The 19,195-nt window shown below is 40.2% G+C and overlaps 1 protein-coding gene across 5 annotated transcripts in view; it reads right to left on the bottom strand.

Annotated features, from left to right (window-relative positions):
- KCNH7 (potassium voltage-gated channel subfamily H member 7) overlaps window positions 1–19,195 on the bottom strand; it is a 398,373-nt gene that overhangs the window by 114,168 nt on the left and 265,010 nt on the right. For all 5 annotated transcript variants that reach the window (XM_075609207.1, XM_075609205.1, XM_075609209.1 and 2 more), the window contains one exon: window positions 16,849–17,063. In XM_075609207.1, coding sequence (XP_075465322.1) covers window positions 16,849–17,063 — 215 coding nt within the window. The remainder of the gene's footprint in view (window positions 1–16,848; window positions 17,064–19,195) is intronic.

The following is a 19,195-nucleotide window of genomic DNA, read 5'->3' as shown; positions in this document are numbered from 1 at the left end:
CTCTAGCCATAAAACAAATCCACACCGGGGGAAGGAACAGCACAGATAACATTCCAAGAGACACTGTTTTTAAGTATACCTTTTGCTTCATTCATTGTAACATCGCCGGAAGAAGAGATCAGTGTATCTCGAAAGCTCGCACAAATAAAAGCATTTCGTTAGCCACAGAACGGTATCATCTATTTATTTTTTGATTATTGAAGCTCGGCTAACACGGTACTGATACCTCTACATGTATATATATATATATATATATATATATATATATATATATATATATATATATATATATATATATATATATATTTATATTTAGCAGGGAATAGTTATACAGAAAGTATATTCAACATACTTATGTGAGCGTGCACTTTCTATTACTGTGATAGCAATCTCTAACAAAAAGGAGTAATCCTGTAATCAATAGAAGCTTAAAATAGTTTTTTATCCCAATTGGGCTGAAAACTGTCTGAAGGTCAAATGTAATAAACCAAGCTTTTTACCTACAGTAAATCTAGTTTTAATAAACAGACACAATGATTTAGTAATACACAATCTTAGGAAGCTTAAAACAAAAACCCACTACAATATATATATACACACACAGCTCAACCCCGTTACAGCGCAATCCGCTACAACGCGGATCCTCTTATAATGCCGTCTGAGCATGGCTTCCAAATTATATCTCCAATTAATTTTTTTATTTTATATATTTTTTTCCCCATCCAAAGCTTTATTAAACACACACACACACACACACACACACACACACACACACACACACACACACACACACACACACACACACACACACACACACACACACACACACACACACCACCCCATTGGTCCCCGATTTGTCTGCACTGAATGCCATCCTCAGAGTCTGCACGCAGCAGCGCTCCGGTTACAATGAGGCAGTGATGGGCATAGCGCTGCAAGTCCACGCATTACCGTAAATCCGAGGACCAGCGCCCAGAGCCGCAGCAGAGCAGCCCAGTACTGGCACTGGCCCAGAGAAATTGCGCGGCCGGAGAGAGCCAGAGCATCTTGCTCCCCCAGAGACATGGAGCGGTCGGAGAACGCCAGGGAGACCGAGCACATGATAGAGAAGGAAGGCGGGAAGGACCCGGCTGCAGGGATATGAGAGCCATGCTGCTCTCTGAGTTCCTGGGGCTCAACAAGCTGAGGGTCGCCCGGAAAGGGATGCCCGAGTCCCAGGGGGGATATATATATTATATATATATTGTGACAAACGCCCCTCTTTTGTAGCGCTGACGTCTGTCTGGGTTCTTCCCGACACAGTCTTCTAGGGTTAATTATACAACAAACAGGATCATGCAAAGTATTATGCTGCTTAACTCAGGCTTCTGCCTGCTTTATTTTCATCCAAGTAAGGTACTGCAGCTTTAACATGTGAAGGTTAGAGGTACTCAGATACTTTCATTCAGCAGTTCACATATTTCAGTGTTACAATATTTCCCACACTGTTATTTCAAGAAATAAAACCAAAATCATATAAGCAAAATCCTATCCCTTTCAGGGATCTAACTACACATCAGAATCAGTCTCTCTAACAGCTGCTGGCCAACTAAACTGGTTCCCCAGCTTAAAACAATGCTCTCTCATTTAGGGTCACAAGATACAGCACAGTCTTTTAGCAACAGCAGTAACCATTTGTTTTGTCTTATCTGCTTGTGGTGTCCAGGCAAATCCTCTGGTACTGTGATACGTGGAGGGGCCGTCAACCCCGACACTGGAAACAGGGGAGCAGCGATACCCCCAGCCTCCAGGCTCTAAGGAGAGAGAGTGAAATGCAAAACCTCTCTGCTCTAAATACCTGTGCATGTGATTAGAAGAGCAGGTGAGGGAGAACTAGAGCCATTATAATCTGTGGTCTGGATTTTCCATCCAGCTGCCTGCGTTAATGGGAAGCTGTGGAACAGATCATTTTTAACTATTCCTGCACTTTCTGACCTAAAATGGGGCAGAAAGCTGCCTAACATCTTTGGACTATGTCACATATCCCCCTCCCCAGCTCACACCTACTGGGGTGAGCGGCCATGGACCTCACTGGGGTGAGCGTCCTACCTGAAATACTTGAGCTAACTCCTCAGTACAATATTAAGTATTCACATGACACGAATATGAACTTCATTATATATTTACCAACCGAAAAGGGCATTTTTTTTTCTATATTGTAAGCTACCACTATTTTTTTTTTTTTTTTTTCTTATACTACAGCCTTGTAATCTTAAGGGCCATCAACCCTGTATATTAATTTGTAGTTTTACCTACATTTTCAATGAAGAGAAAAAAAAATACAACATTGCAATATTTACAAAAATGCTTTTCTAAAGGCATAGTATAGCATATACTGTAGTAGTGACATAGTCCACTCGTATAACATAAAAATCGGTCAGTTCCCAAACATTTTTCCTTTTTTTTTTTTTTTTTTTTTTCCTTGACTTCCAGTCCATTACACCCTCAGACTTTATTTCAACACCCGCTGCAGCCTGCAAATGACTGGACTGTTTCTTCAGCCACTGACGAGACCCTCGGTCCGGATTCTCCTTGGCTCCACAGTGTGGTCCAGAGTGGCGAGATCTGGAAATATTCAGGCGCCGTGTTGACCTTTGTTGCTTTTTCTCTTCAATCTTTGATTTCCCTTTTGGGGCCATTACCAGGCCTTTGCGTTTTGAAGACCTAGTTGCCTCTGTACAAACGTAGTCCATATTAACAACGTCATCAGGATCTGTCAACAAGTTTGTGTTTTCAGGAACTGCCACCCACTTGGCTAAAACATCTTCTGTGGTGGCCTGGCTGCGTTCACTAGTTTGATAATCTACTGGACAACGTAAATGAAATTGAGGATCTGGATTTTTGAATCCCAGATCAGGGAGAATATTCTCAGGAGGGTGCCTATCTGTTTCTGGAATAACAGCAGCACAATCAAAGTCAATTCTTTCTCCTTCCTCTTTGTCATCAGTGAGGACATTGACTTTAAGTGTATAGGAACGTACAGCTTGCTTGGTTAGGAGGTAGGATTGATAGCCCGACTGAACCACTTTAGCAGCTTCTCCCATGTCCTGGTAGCGTCTTTGTTGCTGTCCTTTATTTCTTTTTCCACTCAGTGCAGCTGCTAATTCAACTTCTTTGGAGTTGAGTTGCGACTCCATGTCTGTCATTTGTTTCAGAGCAAAGTTTAACTCTGTTTCATTTTTTCTATTCTTGACCTGCAGCTGCAGGTGCTCCTCTCGGGTCTTGTTCAGCTCCAGCAGCAGCCGGGCCCCCTCATTTGCCGTGTGGTCCAGCTGCTTGTGGATATTGGCCATCTCGCTTTCATAGCGCAATGTCAGGCAGACCACCTGACGGACGGACACCTCCTCCATTTCGGCGCACTGTATCTCGCGCTCAGCCATCTGCTTCTGCAGCTCTTCCTGTATTTCTAGCTTTTCCTGGATCAATTGCTTCTCCACTTTTGCTGCTTGGTGAAGCTTCTTATCACCTTCACTGATCTGGTCAGTCAAGTCTGAATTTTTCTGTTTCAGAATTACATTCTCTCTCTTTACAGTCTCTAAATTACTCAGGGCATTCTCATAGGTTTCTTTCAATATTCCCAGCTCTGTGTTCAGACCGTGGCCCTCCAGGAGTGAGTTTTGCACCTCTGTGCTGAGCGTGTGAACCTCTTACAGAGCCTTCCCGTATTTCTGTTTTAGGATAGCAATCGATTTGTCAGACTTAATCTGTTTTTCCTCTATGGTGGCAATTACGGTGTTTGCCTTTTTCAGACTAGTCGTCACCTCTTCCAGCTAACTCCGTAAGAGAGACTCTGTTTTCTTCAAAGTCTCGTGCTCTTGTAAAGCTGGAAGTATATACCTCTGTAACTCGGCGTTCGCTTCTCGCTCCTTGTTCCAACATTCTCGCACCTTATTGTTAGATTCTTGTTCCTTCTTCCAACATTCTCGCTCCTTCATCAATCCCTGCCGCAGGACTTCATAATCATGGCGGGCAGCTTGGAGTGCAGAAACCAAAGCCTCTTTATCCTGGTTCAAGGATTCAGCTTCCCTTTTCTCCTCCTTTTCCTTTGCCACTGTTCCCGTGACAATTCTGCTAGTCACTCCGGTCTGCAGCACATCTCGGTGCCTTTCTGACGCATGTCCTGACAGCGCAGGTTCAAGTGGCTCGGTCACTTCCCCTGTGACTTGAGGAACAGTTTTCTTTTTCTTCTTCTTTCTTTTTGCTTTATTAGCTCCAGAGATATCAGTGGTACTGGGCACACACTCACTGGTATCAGCTTCCACATCTTGCTTGCACTCACAGGGCGTTGCTTGCTTTTGCAGCCGTTTGTCTTTGAAAATTTTGGGGCACACATCTTCCATGTGACCTACTTCAGGACAGGTCCAGCATACTAAATTCATCTGTAGGTACGGCTCTCTTCCCGGGGCCACATACGAGTCGTCGTCATCATTATCGTATGGCCTGAAGGGACACTGTTTTTCATGATTACGTGCATTACAAAACAAACATTTCACGTCGGCCATTTTAGAAACCCAGCAGGGACAATTTGCTAGCTGCAATTTCACTCACTTCAGCAACTTACATACAGCACTTGCTAGCTGCAAATTCACTCACTTCAGCAAAAGGCATTAGCTTTACAAACAGCACTTGCTAGATGCAATTTTTTTTTCTTCAGCAAAACATTTTGGTTTTCTGTTTGGGTTCAGGGTGCTATTGCATCCACACCTCGCACATTCTCTGTGTATGCTAGAAGCACAACTGATATACACAGTGGGACAGACTTCACTCATAGCATCTGTACTTTAGTTCAGCTGGGCGGCCATTTTAAACCCCCGCATTTATTTGCAAACCCACAGACTTTTTAGTGTCGACCCGCATCCTCCACCATATGTGACAAACGCCCCTCTTTTGTAGTGCTGACGTCTGTCTGGGTTCTTCCCGACACAGTCTTCTAGGGTTAATTATACAACAAACAGGATCATGCAAAGTATTATGCTGCTTAACTCAGGCTTCTGCCTGCTTTATTTTCATCCAAGTAAGGTACTGCAGCTTTAACATGTGAAGGTTAGAGGTACTCAGATACTTTCATTCAGCAGTTCACATATTTCAGTGTTACAATATTTCCCACACTGTTATTTCAAGAAATAAAATCAAAATCATATAAGCAAAATCCTATCCCTTTCAGGGATCTAACTACACATCAGAATCAGTCTCTCTAACAGCTGCTGGCCAACTAAACTGGTTCCCCAGCTTAAAACAATGCTCTCTCATTTAGGGTCACAAGATACAGCACAGTCTTTTAGCAACAGCAGTAACCATTTGTTTTGTCTTATCTGCTTGTGGTGTCCAGGCAAATCCTCTGGTACTGTGATACGTGGAGGGGCCGTCAACCCCGACACTGGAAACAGGGGAGCAGCGATACCCCCAGCCTCCAGGCTCTAAGGAGAGAGAGTGAAATGCAAAACCTCTCTGCTCTAAATACCTGTGCATGTGATTAGAAGAGCAGGTGAGGGAGAACTAGAGCCATTATAATCTGTGGTCTGGATTTTCCATCCAGCTGCCTGCGTTAATGGGAAGCTGTGGAACGGATCATTTTTAACTATTCCTGCACTTTCTGACCTAAAATGGGGCAGAAAGCTGCCTAACATCTTTGGACTATATCACAATATATATACATATATATAATATACACACACACACTGTGATATTTCTTGCAATCCTCTAGTTCTTGTAGTCTCCTACCCCCCGCTCCTGTCCATGTAGATAAGGGCAGCCTCCCACATGTCAGTCATCACTGCGGTCTCCCTATCATATACAGAGCTCCGAGGTTCTGTCTGCACTGCTCATGCACCTTACCCGCGGTGATACTATCTGTACCGCACATGCGCTCTCCAGCGTGCCGAGTCTGATATTTTTACTGATCGTGGCGGCCATTTTTTTCTTTTACGCGATCCCCGTTATAATGCTGTCGCATTAACTGGACACAAAGCACTGCGTAATAACGGGGCTCAGGTGTGTATATATGTATATATATATATATATATATATATATATATATATATATATATATATACACACAGTTAGGTCCGGAAATAATTGGACACTGATACAAGTTTTGTTATTTCGTCTGTGTACCAAAATAAATTCGAGTTACAGTTCAATAATGAATATAGGCTCAAAGTGCAGTCTATCAGCTTTAATTTGAGGGTATTCACATCCAAATTGGAGCAAGGGTTTAGGAATTACATCTCTTTAATATGTAGCCCCCTCTTTTTCAAGGGACCAAAAGTAATTGGACAATTTACTCAAAAGCTGTTTCAAGGACAGGTGTGGGCTATTCCTTCGTTATTTTATCATCAATTAAGCAGGTAAAAGGTCTGGAGTTGATTCCAGGTGTGACATTTGCATTTGGAAGCTGTTGCTGTGAACCCACAACATGCGTCAAAGGAGCTCTCAATGCAAGTGAAACAGGGCATCCTTAGGCTGCAAAAAAAAGAAAATCCATCAGAGAGATAGCAGGAACATTAAGAGTGGCTAAATAAACAGGTTGGTACATTATGAGAAAAAAAGAACGCACTGGTGAGCTCTGCAACACAAAAAAGCCTGGATGTGCACGGAAGACAACAGTGGTGGATGATTGTAGGATCCTTTCCATGGTAAAGAAGAACCCCTTCACAACATCCAGCCAAGTGAAGAACACTCTCCAGGAGGTAGGCATATCATTATCCAAGTCTACCATAAAGAGAAGACTTCACGAGAGCAAAATCAGAGGTTCACCACAAGGTGCAAACTATTCATAAGCCTCAAGAATAGAAAGGTCAGATTAGACTTTGCCAAACAATAACTAAAAAAGCCAGCCCAGTTCTGGAACAGCATTCTTTGGACAGATGAAACTAAGATCAACCTGAACCAGAATGATGGGAAGACAAAAGTATGGAGAAGGCTTGGAACGGCTCATGATCCGAAGCATACCATATCATCTGTAAAACATGGTGGAAGCAGTGTGATGGCGTGGGCATTCATGGCTTACAATGGCACTGGGTCACTAGTGTTTATTGATGATGTGACAAAAGACAGAAGGAGCCGGATTAATTTTGACGTGTATAGGGATATATTGTCTGCTCAGATTCAGCTAAATCAGCTAAGTTGATTGGACGGCGCTTCACTTTACAGATGGACAATGACCCAAAACATACTGCGAAAGCAACCAAGGAGTTTTTTTAAGGCAAAGAAGTGGAATATTCTGCAATGGCCGAGTCAATCACCTGATCTCAACCCGATCGAGCATGTATTTCACTTGCTGAAGACAAAACTTAAGGCAGAAAGACCCACGAACAAACAACAACTGAAGACAGCTGCAGTAAAGGCCTGGCAAAGCATCACAAAGGAGGAAATCCAGCGTTTGGTGATGTCCATGTGTTCCAGACTTCAAGCAGTCATTGCCTGCAAAGGATTCTCGACAAAGTATTAAAAATGAAAATTTTATTTATGATTGTGTTCATTTGTCCAATTACATTTGAGCCCCTGAAATAAGGGGACTGTGTATGAAAATGGTTGCAATTCCTAAACGTTTCATACGATATTTTTGTTCAACCCCTTGAATTGAGGCTGAAAGTCTGCACTTCTATTGCATCTCGGTTGTTTCATTTCAAATCAATTGTGGTGGCGTACAGAGCCCAAATTATGAAAATTGTGTCAGTGTCCAATTTTTTCCGGACCTAACTGTATATATATATATATATATATATATATATATATATATATATATATATATATATATATATATAGTTACGTCCGGAAAAAATTGGACACTGACACAATTTTCATAATTTGGGCTCTAGTATATATATACTGTATATATAAAGCAGAAAATAGCCGTGTTAGTCCAGTTGCGATAGTGCAGAATAAATGAGTTCTTCTATTCTGTTCTACTGTATATATATGTAGATGTATCTGTACCGTGTTAGCCAAGCGTAATAATCAAAAACCAATAGACGATACTGTTCTGTGGCACACCTTTTGTATAGCGCTTTATACTCTGTGGGCGCTTTATAAATTTATATTTACAAACAAACATACATACACATACACATACACACACTCTTACATCACTAACATTCAGGAAACATTTAACACCTCGTCATAAATCGCATACAGCACAGGAGGGGGGGTTAGGTTTAAGTTACAGATAATATTCCAAGATGCACTGTTTTCAAGTTAAACCTTTCTTGCTTTATGCATTGTAACACCGCCGGACAAAGAGATCAGTGTATCTCGAAAGCTCGAACAAATAAAAGCATTTTGTTAGCCACAGAACGATATATTCTATTTTTTTTTTATTTTATAGAAAAATAATATATATATATATATATATATATATATATATATATATATATATATATATATATATATATATGTATGTATGTGAATGTATGTACAAATATATGTATTTGGAGTGCTACTGGGATAGTAACCTTATGTATACAACAATAGACAAAGAAATCCCAATGCTACATGCGGTATGACAAATTATTTAGTTAATTGCCATCTGTTTTTTCTCTGTTTGTTCTTTTCGTAAGTATGGGTCATGTAGTTAAATCCTTAGACAACATATTTCAAGCATGCAACCACGTCAAGGACCCTCTTAGCATGTCCTGGGACATGGCCAGCCTTAGTTTTTGCAGGGCCTAAGGTGGCATGCTGGCAGTGGGGCCCCTCCGGTGGAAGTAGTGAGGGTACTTACCTTGAAGAGCAGCCATCCTACTGCAGTGTCGCGGCATCATGACATCATGTCGGCATGTGATGTTGCAGCATCATTTAATGCCGGTTCACCATGACAATGCGAACTGCAGGAGGAGGGCAGCTCCGGAGAAGGTAAGACCTCCTCTCACACTGCACTCACACTCTCCCATTCTCATGCTCACGTTGGAGTAACACTTACCTTGGGGTGAAAAGTGATCCTGCGCCGGTCCAGAGACTCCCCAGCTCCCTCCTCCAGCCCCCTCATCTGGTCAGGCGGAAGTTGGACCCTGGCACCGACAGGAGAAGGGAGATGGAGAGTGGTGCCTCATGAAGGCGTGGGGCCCAAGGCAACCGCCTTGCCCTAAGGCCGGCGCTGCGAGTGCTACACTACCAATTTTATACCGTATTTTGTATTTCTTCCACTGTATAGAGAGATGAGGAAACAAAACAACACTGAGCCAAAAGCATGGGATGTGTGACATGTATGCAGTGCCTATGCAGTGCCTATGCAGTGGAAGATATATAAAAGACATTATAAAATTGGTAGTTTATTTTTAATTTAGGACCTGCTAAGAGGGTCCTTGACATGGTTCAGGCTTGAAATGTTTTGGCCAAAGGATTTAACTACATAACCCATAGTTATGAGAACAAACAGAGGAAAAACAGATAGATATGAACTAAATAATTTGTAATACTGGATGTAGCAGTGGGACTTCTTTGTCTATTATACAATGACTTAGCAACAGTATGAAATAGCTGCTATTTAAGTCAATCACTTTCTATGAAATGTAGTATAAATAATCTTTCAATTGGATCTGTCAGCAAGTAGTCACAATATGCGTATTTGAATTCATATTTAATTACTTAACATGACAACTTTAATAAGAACTTTCTACATTTGTTGAATTATCTGTCATGTCTAAAGAACTGTCACATTCAGAACACTGAAAAAAATGAAGGCAGAATCATCCATTTTAACAATCACGCAACCATAACATTCATATACTACACTGCATCCCAGCTTTATTTAATCAATAAAACGTACACATCATAAACTTTTCAATTTTTAGATCACGAAGACGCAGTCAAGTCTATTAATGGCAACAGCACTACAAGGTTCATTGCACATTATCACATAACGCTTGAAAATGTTGACTTTCAGTTACAGTATAAGTGTAAACCTCCCTGCCCGGCTTTTTGGGAGTTTACATCAGTGTCTGTGTTAGGGCTACTCAGGAAGCGTTACCTTGTTCAGTGGCTGTGTGCAGGTCGTGCGTTGAAAAGCAATGATGGGCGACAGGAACTATTCATTCAAACAGCAGCTTTATTACCTCTTACACACAGTCTCACAGTTATTATACATAGTGCCTCTTGTATATCCAAAAAAGTGTCTTTGGGCTGCACTGTTTGTATTGCTTCCCTAGCTGCCCCCCATCTCGGACCTCTGGTGATGTGCTGAGGCTTTATAATTATCATGTTACCATTGGGAGCCCCTTGCTCCATAGCACTAGTAATGTTCCATGTCCCCTGGGCTCCTGTTGGGCCTGGTGCTATACCTTTTGTGATCAGTCTCCCTGTCTTGGGGAGGCCTGCCATCATGTGGCCTTCTGGATAACAGCCTGCTACAGACTCTCTGATCGGGTGGGTCCAACTATGCCAAAGGGCTGTGGCTTGTGGAGCCCCCTTTAAGCATTGGCTGTCTCTCTGTGAATCTTGATAGTAGTATGGAACCATTTCTGTGGGACGCTATCTAAACAGGGTACTCTGGAAGACTAAAGGGGATACTTACGCTATACCAAACATAGGAACTTGCATAACTATTCACAGTGAGCCCTCTTCTTCAACTCCTCCTAGGATGTGAGTTCTCTCTCTTACTATTTATAGTCTAGTGTGATGTCACTGTCTCCAGGCAGAAGGGTACAGCGCTTAACTTCTGCCGAATTACCCCAGCATCATGTGATGTAAGAGGTGTTACTCTGTGTAGGTCCACACAGTTATCCCTTAAGGTCCTAGTAATCTCAAATGAGGGTTACATACGCTTTGCACTATATCTCCCAAACATTAGATCAAATGGAAAGGGGTGGGCTTTCTCCATTAACCCAAGGCAAGATTCCTTCGCCACTGTAACAACAAACACAGTCATGGCCATATCGGAGACTGAATGCTTGACTGTTTTTACAACTTTTTAAAAGTCATTTTTATTTGTTCAGTGAGCTGCTATATACAAAATGTGACAAAACACAAAAAATAAAAGCAAAATACTAATAGTTAACTGTTGCAAACTGTTTTCTGCAATTGCTAAAATCTGAAGACTTCGAAAAAGAAAGGGACATACTGTACAATTAAATTTGAAGTATAAAGAGTAAATTATGGATTCCAACACACACACACACACACACACACACACACACACACACACACACACACACACACACACACACACACACACACACACACACACACACACACACACACACACACACACACACACACACACACACACACACACTCTGAAGCAAATGGTAATACAGAAGTGATTCATTAAGTCATTGATAAATTGAGAGATATGCTATTTTCGGAAGATACATATATAATTCATTGTCTCGCAAGCAACATTCAGTACGTGAGCAAAGAGTGATTCTCAGATCATAGCAATCACGGAATCCATATTTCAGGGATGTGATTCCTCTGCATTGACATGACCTGCGACCTTGGCACCGTGCGGATATGTCAGGTTTACCTTGACACTCAATGGGCAGTGTAATTAATGTAATTTTAAAGTATTTTAATCAGTCTGGCACACAAGGGGTTGACGTTGGTTACAAATTATCTTAAAAATAAAATGACACCAGGCGTAGTTCATGGGTTTTATAAGAATGATTTTATCTAGAAATAAGGACATCTGGTTTTGCCAATGGGGGTTGGGGGAGGGTGTGGGTGGGGGGAGGGGGTTAAAATATGGCTTTCGTGACACTTGAATAAACAGGGCCCTTTTAAATGTACTGTGAAAGGTATTCTTATAAAAAAAAATATATATATATATATATATATATATATATATATAAATACATATTTGCAACAGTTACAATAAGATGAATCAAATTATGTAAACCCCGTATATGATTGGGAGGTGCCAAGGACATATAGATTTGTTTCTCACTCAAACTTCAAACTTAGGAGCAAGCCCGTCAAAATTAGTCTTGTTACATTCGGCGAACTCGCCCGAACCTATTGATATGAATCACCTTATTCCAAGTATTATAGAAATAAAGTTAGGAGCGTGTTTCTTTATGCACACAATTTTAAAGCAGCGTCTAAGCCAGCGGTGCGCAAACTGGGGGGTGTGAGATTCTCTGCGGGGGTGTGGGGTTTACAGAGTCCCCGCACGCATCCCGAAGGCACTTAAATTAAGTGCCATGGAAGTAGCGAAAGCCTCTGTAAACTGCACTTACCTTGGCTCCGGTGGTTTCTGGAGACGCGTCACCATGACAACACAGCGTCATGACGCCGACACCGGAGACGAGGTAAGAGGGAGCATGGAGAGAGGAGAACAGCTGGAAGGGGGGCGCAGGGAAAAAAGATTGTGCTCCACCGGTCTAAGCTGCCGGGTTTTTTTAAATTACATTTTTTCCTCCTTTAAAGCTTTAGACTAAGCTATATCCTATGTGTGTGTGTGTGTGTGTGTGTGTGTGTGTGTGTGTGTGTGTGTGTGTGTGTGTGTGTGTGTGTGTTTTTAAATAAATAAGCTCTGTACTATTAGAAAATTATATATATTTTTTAAAACCACTGTGAATTAAAAATGTTTTTGTATTATAATGTAAAAATCATTTTTTTGTTTCTATAGCAACCATTTAAAAAGTCACATCCCCTTTCTTTTCTGAAACAGACGCTGGCACACTTGTTTTTGTGCCCCGCCCTCTCTCTAGCAGTGCACCAATTGCATCTAGTGACTGCCTGGTCACATGATCTTCCCCACAGAACTTTGCATCTTTGCTACAATTTACATGCACTTCAACACAATTACGACTTATTTTCTACCTAAATTCCCTTTTTTTACATTGTTTCAGGCCCATGAATATGTATTTTTTATGTAAAAGGGTAATACCATGCAACAAAATATGGAGGTGGGATGGAGGGCCTGCTTTGCTGGAAGTCCATAATGTAAGAGGCTTTTCCCATATGACAATTGTCTGTAAGGGCTTGCTTGAGGATACTCCCCCAATAGAACTGGGCTGCCTGGTCATGTGGCATCAGTCTTAGTGCAGCAGCTTCCTTACAATTAATTGTAATAATTTAAAGGTGTTATCCCTCCACGGCCAAATTTAACCAATGGCAGTTACATTTTCTATAATCAACTGCTACATACGCATTTTTGAAATATATCTTCAGTTGTTAAAAGTAAGTTAGTAAACTAAACATGACATAAAACGTGGGAGATGTTCAGTTTCCTGTAGTTCAGCCACAATGTGATATAAATGGGTGTTCAAGAGGAGCTTTCCCAGGCCCTCTGTGGGGAAACCTGTTTCATGGTCAAAGAAACAGAAACAGCTAAATCTTAGCTTTAAGCATGATTACAATTATTTTAATACACCAATTACATTATCCTTTACAAAATGTTTTTGTCCGCTAAAAGCAATTGCATTTTAAATAGTATTTCCATATCATAATGCTTAAATGAATATTGAATACATCTGCAATATTTGTTCAATAAAATACCGCAGCCCCTGCTAGCATTAAATATGCTATAAATATATGAAAAAGAAACTATTGTCTACAGTATGTTGTAATTAAAACATGTTATTTCCTATTCTTTAACCAAGGGAGCTGTTTGCTTAAAAGCAAGAGACTTGTTTGCAAGAAAAGCACTATTATACAGAGAGTTGAAATTACTGGTACATGACTACATTATGAAAATCTTAAATATTTACCCTGTACATGTCAGTGATGAAATGTAAGATTTCAATTTTCGAGCTTCATCAACCAGAACCAGGCAAGGTGTACATCTGTTAGACATTCAAGCTGTCTCTTTTCTCAATGTTTCTGAGTTAGGATTCTAAACAACGCACCTTTATCATACACAACTGATTTTGTTTACACTTAAATAAGTTGTCATTATTTGATCATTTGTCTTCATAATGAAATATGTGACTGCCTACCAGGCTGTCTCACATTTTAATCTGGTCTGTAACTGTTTCAAACGCCCATAATATATATTTTCTTTAACTGTGCACGCAATGTCTTGTATATAATGTATACCCTGTTCATTTATGTAACTGTATTTGTAACCAAGTATCATTTGTTTTACTCTGTGCCCAGGACATACTTGAAAACGAGAGGTAACTCTCAATGTATTACTTCCTGGTAAAATATTTTATAAATAAATAATTGATTGACTGTTCAGGCATAAAAAAAAAAAATAGAAGCACCTATTATTAAGTACGTATCACATACAGTACAGTACCAAGCTGAGGGGACCATGAAACATATAAACTTTCCAGCCAACCAAGTTGTACATTTTGTTTTGTAAACAGATTCTTCATGTTTTAGTGGCATCCATACTCTATGAATCTGGCCAGGTTGCATAATGGAAATGTTTTTTGAGAATTACAAAACATGAAAAAAAATGGAGACCCCCAACACTAGATCTGATGTGGGAATCTGAAATCTAATGAGGCACATTCAATCTCTCACCAGATGTCACTGTGGTTACAGTCACAGACAGAGACAATGCTAGAGGGGGTGCTCATCTATGAATCTGTTGGATAAATGCCTTTGTATGGTCTTAACTAGCATTACACATTTTCCCTAATCCATATAAACAACTAGCATATGGATCCAAACTACCGAAGCAGCACAACATGCTAAAAGAAAACATGTAAACACTATTACAAAAAAACAAATCGTTAATGAAAATTCAATCATTACACCTTTATGAGGTTACAGCGAAATGTAGTCGAAATGTAGTCGAAATGTACCATAAATTACTCATACCTGCTGTATGTATTTGCCACACAATCACCCAAATGTAAACAATATCAAGAAAAATGTTCAACACAATACAGTTCCATTATGCATTCATAACAGAAACAACCTATTCTAACATCATCAAACAGAAATAGGCTTAATGCCATGAAAACACATTTTCAAGGAAAAGACTTAGGAAATTGAAAAGGTGTGAAATAATGAGCTTAAAAGTGTAATTTCCTACGTGGTTGCCAAAACTGTCAAAGAATAATGGTATCATTACCACATCAGTACATTTGTATTGGCATTCCCATATAAAATAGTAACATTAATAAAACAAAAAGAATGACCTTGAGTAACAACTTGATTATTTGAATACATTTAAAGCATAAATCCCAAACTGTGCCTTAAATGCCAAACCTATAAAAGGATATGAAAATAGTTGTTTTTTTTAGTAAATACTGTACCAACATGTTAATTGGGAAAGCATACAGATATAGCAGACATTATTGCACCCCTTCACAGTAATGCTATTGAAAGCACCGTAATAATGTCTACTGCATATGTACTTTAATTCTGATACTATCTAACATTAACAGAATTCAATAAAACCATAATCACGCAAGAATTAAGCAATATCAAACAAATCAAGAACGTATTGAACCTTCGTGAGAGAGGTGAGGGTGCCTGAAACTAAATAAAAACAAATGTTTCTATGAAGCACCAGAATGCTAACTGGTTTCAAATAGCCCATCCACAAATTATGATGAAATTGATGATTTCAATGATTAATATCATACCAGATATCATAGGGTTATAAAAATTGGTGACAAAAGAGCTGAACAAAGCTGTTAAGCAGAACCACTTACTATTATAAAACAGAAATAGAACTATAGTATGTGATTTCAATGAAACCCATTTCTCGCTCTTGCACACTGTCCTATAATGATATGGCTCAATACTTCTGCACTATGTTAGTACATTATACTAAGAAACATGTATCAAAATGTTATAACTTTGATAAACAAGTTTCTTCCATTTCATACAATGAATGATTCCTTGCCCAATAATTTCAAACACAATAAATGAAGGTACATTATACTTAGAAAAGTGCATTAAATCAGATAACATTGCTAAGCAAGTTTATATTACTACAACATAATAATAACATGTTATTATTTGGTTTTACCTGTGATATGGAGCACATTGATTTGCTCCCCTCAGTGATACTTTGTGGGCTACCTACCACATCCAGTCATCCGCAGGGATATTAGTATATTGTCTCACATATTATCCATGCCTTGTTTGACAATGAGTGCATTTATCTAGGGACCTTGGTGACCCTTTGGTCACGTTTGGTGTGTTAAGTAAGTTTCTAACAGGACCCTAGAGCCATTGATGTAACCAACCCCCCGATAATACATAACCCTTCAGGAAACACGCAAACTGTAAAGGTCTGAAGGTTCAAATGGCCACAGCTTTTATTAAAAATACCACGTAACAGTTAACTACTAAGACCCCAGCCAGAGAGCTCCACCAAACAGTAAGGTCAACCGTGGCCTGAAATCGCCCAAGCCAGGTATCAAACCGCCTAGCAGCTCAGATTGTTCATCCGCTTCGAGACTCAGCCCCAGGTATCCACTGCACAGTGAGCTCTGCCCACTTGTCAATAAATACCACAACGAGGCATTACTGTACCCACAGAGCCCCATCTGGCAATAATAATCATGTACATACATTTATTTTTATACAGTAAAATACAAAACACGCATCACAAGATCAGAAAACACACAAAAAAAGGGGGGTGGGAGGTATACGCACAACAGGAAGTGGTGCGGAATGTCCTTCCCTGGACTTGAATCAACTCCCTTCCACCCCCATCCCAGGGGGCCTTCCCCTCAGCCCTCTGACAAACCTGTCCATGGAAAATTAACCCCCCAAATGTGAGAGCAGTCTGATGATGGAGGAGAGAGGAGGAAGGGTGGGGGAACCTTGACCTGGTGGTCATGCCCATAGCCCAGGGATACTTTGCATGCAATAAATGATTGCTTGCTCAATCTTTATAAGTACAATAACTGAAAGTGTTAACGTGACACATGAATTTGACACTTCTTAAAGTCTTACCTGGGTAACTTTTTCTGTGACATTGTGTGTTCTTTCTTTAACCTTGGGCGCTATAATCGTTTTCTCAGAAGATGGTGGGGATGAGGTATTTTTCTCATTTTTTATGTCTGAAAAGTTTAAGGTAAGTTGAGGGATTTTGTTGATCGTGCTGTATTTGTTCAGGTTTGAATCTGATGTAGATCCCAGGAGGCTGGATTTGATATGACTAAAAGGGCCTGAAAGTAATTAAAGAAGCAAACACAAAATATGTGATCAATGCATGAAAGAGAAACAATAAATATTAACAGTAAATGAGATAGTTAAACACTTAAATTCCTTGTGTATGTTTTTATATGCTAAAAACTGTATGACAAATGTAGGGCTTTGTATGTTAAATGTATTTTACTGATAAAAAATATCACCAACAAGATAACAAATGTGTGGCCAAAACATAGTGGGGTCCGTGTATGAAGGCAGAAGGCGTGCAATTCTGGAGAAAAAAAAAACCTATTGCTTTTAATTGGGATTTCTTTCTTTGAAACATACGGTACTGTGCAGATTTTTGCCCCTAAACAAATCCACTTTTGCCTTGATACATTTAACCCGAAGGGGCCCATGTATCAACATATTTCTTCAAATTTGGGTTGTGTCCAAAATGTCAGAGCTAAAAGTAATACAAACCTTAGACGTACTGTATGTATGAAGACCATAAATATTGTATTATGCATCATTTGTTTTTAAAACGATCTTTTAAGCATCCCTGGTGTTGAATATCTGACTAATACAATTTAAATTACATAATTTTTTTTTTTTACATTTATAATTAGTATTAGTGTATATATACATTATTAGTGTAATATATTTTTTATAATAGCTATTTGGTGAAAAGATTCAATTTTTTTTTACCTATATACTGAATCTCCCGCTGTCAAATTAATTTTTTCTTTGATACAAAGTAACTTCATTCTGCGCTAATACTATTATGGCAACTGGCAACGCCATATGTGGCACATTTTGATGACTGTGGAAACGTGACTTGTGTGGAGGAGAAAGTGTGCAGAAAAGGAGGGCGCGAGCCTATGCAACAGAGAATGTTAGGGGCCGCCCCAGCGACCTGGAAGAGTGTTACAACTTCCGGTGCCAGGGAGCACCTCCATAGCCAGGTAAAGAGTTTTAATGGCGGGTGGGGGGGCGAGAGAGGATGGGGTGAGAGGATAAAGGGGAGGTGAGAGGATGAAGGTGGCTGAGAGCGGGGATGAAGGGGGAAGAGAGTGGATGAAGGGGGAAGAGAGCAGATGAAGGGGGAAGACAGCGGATGAAGGGGAAGAGAGCGGATAAAGGGGAAGAGAGCGGATGAAGGGGGTGAAAGCAGATGAAGGGGGTGAAAGCAGATGAAGGGGGGTGAGAGCAGATGAAGGGGGTGAGAGAGGAAGAGTGAGGTGAGAAAGAGAAGGGAGAAGAGTGAGAGACTGATGGGAGAGAGAAATAAATGGGGAGTGGAGGGGGGAATAAAGGGCAGTAAGAGCCATGAGGTGTGAAAGAGGTGGGGTCTCTCAAGGCCGTTGACATGGATGACGAGAGGCAGTGCAAATTCTAGGCATTGGCCCCAGGAAAGCTGTTGGTGGCCCTGAGCACGTGGTAAATGTCCATGAATAATTCCCCCTGTCCCATCCTCACATCAGAGTTCCCTCACTTTTTTTCTAGAAAAAAGCACTGCTATTATGAATCTTTTTAGGGTTTATGCTGGGTTGAACTTGACAGATAATATTGACACACTCTCTCCTTATTTTGGTGCAAAGAATCATTTTTTTTTTTAGTTAATATCGGTTACATCTGTATGCCAAGCACAGTCCTAGTGTGCCAACTCATGTGGGGAGAGATATAAGGCACAGGTGTTGCGGAATGGTAAATTCTATTTCCATCTGTTATCAATGATTGACTACTGCGTGATATTTTTCCCAGAGACTAAATTAAGTTTTCTTTTGTGCTTGGATAGCATTGACTCTACAATTATATCGCATAAGCTCATTTCTTAGTAATTTTGTGTCTCTCTAAAAATCATTGAACCAATTTGTCTCTGAACTGGATGAAACAATTGAATAAGGAGAGGAGTGCAATTAATTAAAAGCACACCTAAAAACTTAGTGTAATGAAAAAACCTCTAAGTTATAGTTATATTAGAATCAAATAAAAATAAAAATAACATTTAGAAGTACAGTATTAAAGTGTACATAACACAAAAACATATGTATTATAAATACTTGTAACCCCGGTCCCCTTGAAGCCCCAGAGACCCCCCGCCGTGCGCGCCGAGCGGTCGCGGGTGCCGCCGGAAGCAGCGATGGACCCGCCGGCACACAGCAAAGGT

The sequence above is a fragment of the Ascaphus truei genome, chromosome 7 (assembly GCF_040206685.1).
Source record: "Ascaphus truei isolate aAscTru1 chromosome 7, aAscTru1.hap1, whole genome shotgun sequence".
Lineage (NCBI taxonomy): Eukaryota > Metazoa > Chordata > Amphibia > Anura > Ascaphidae > Ascaphus > Ascaphus truei.
Note: the sequence above shows the minus strand (reverse complement) of the source record. Positions and strands in the feature narration are given on the sequence as shown.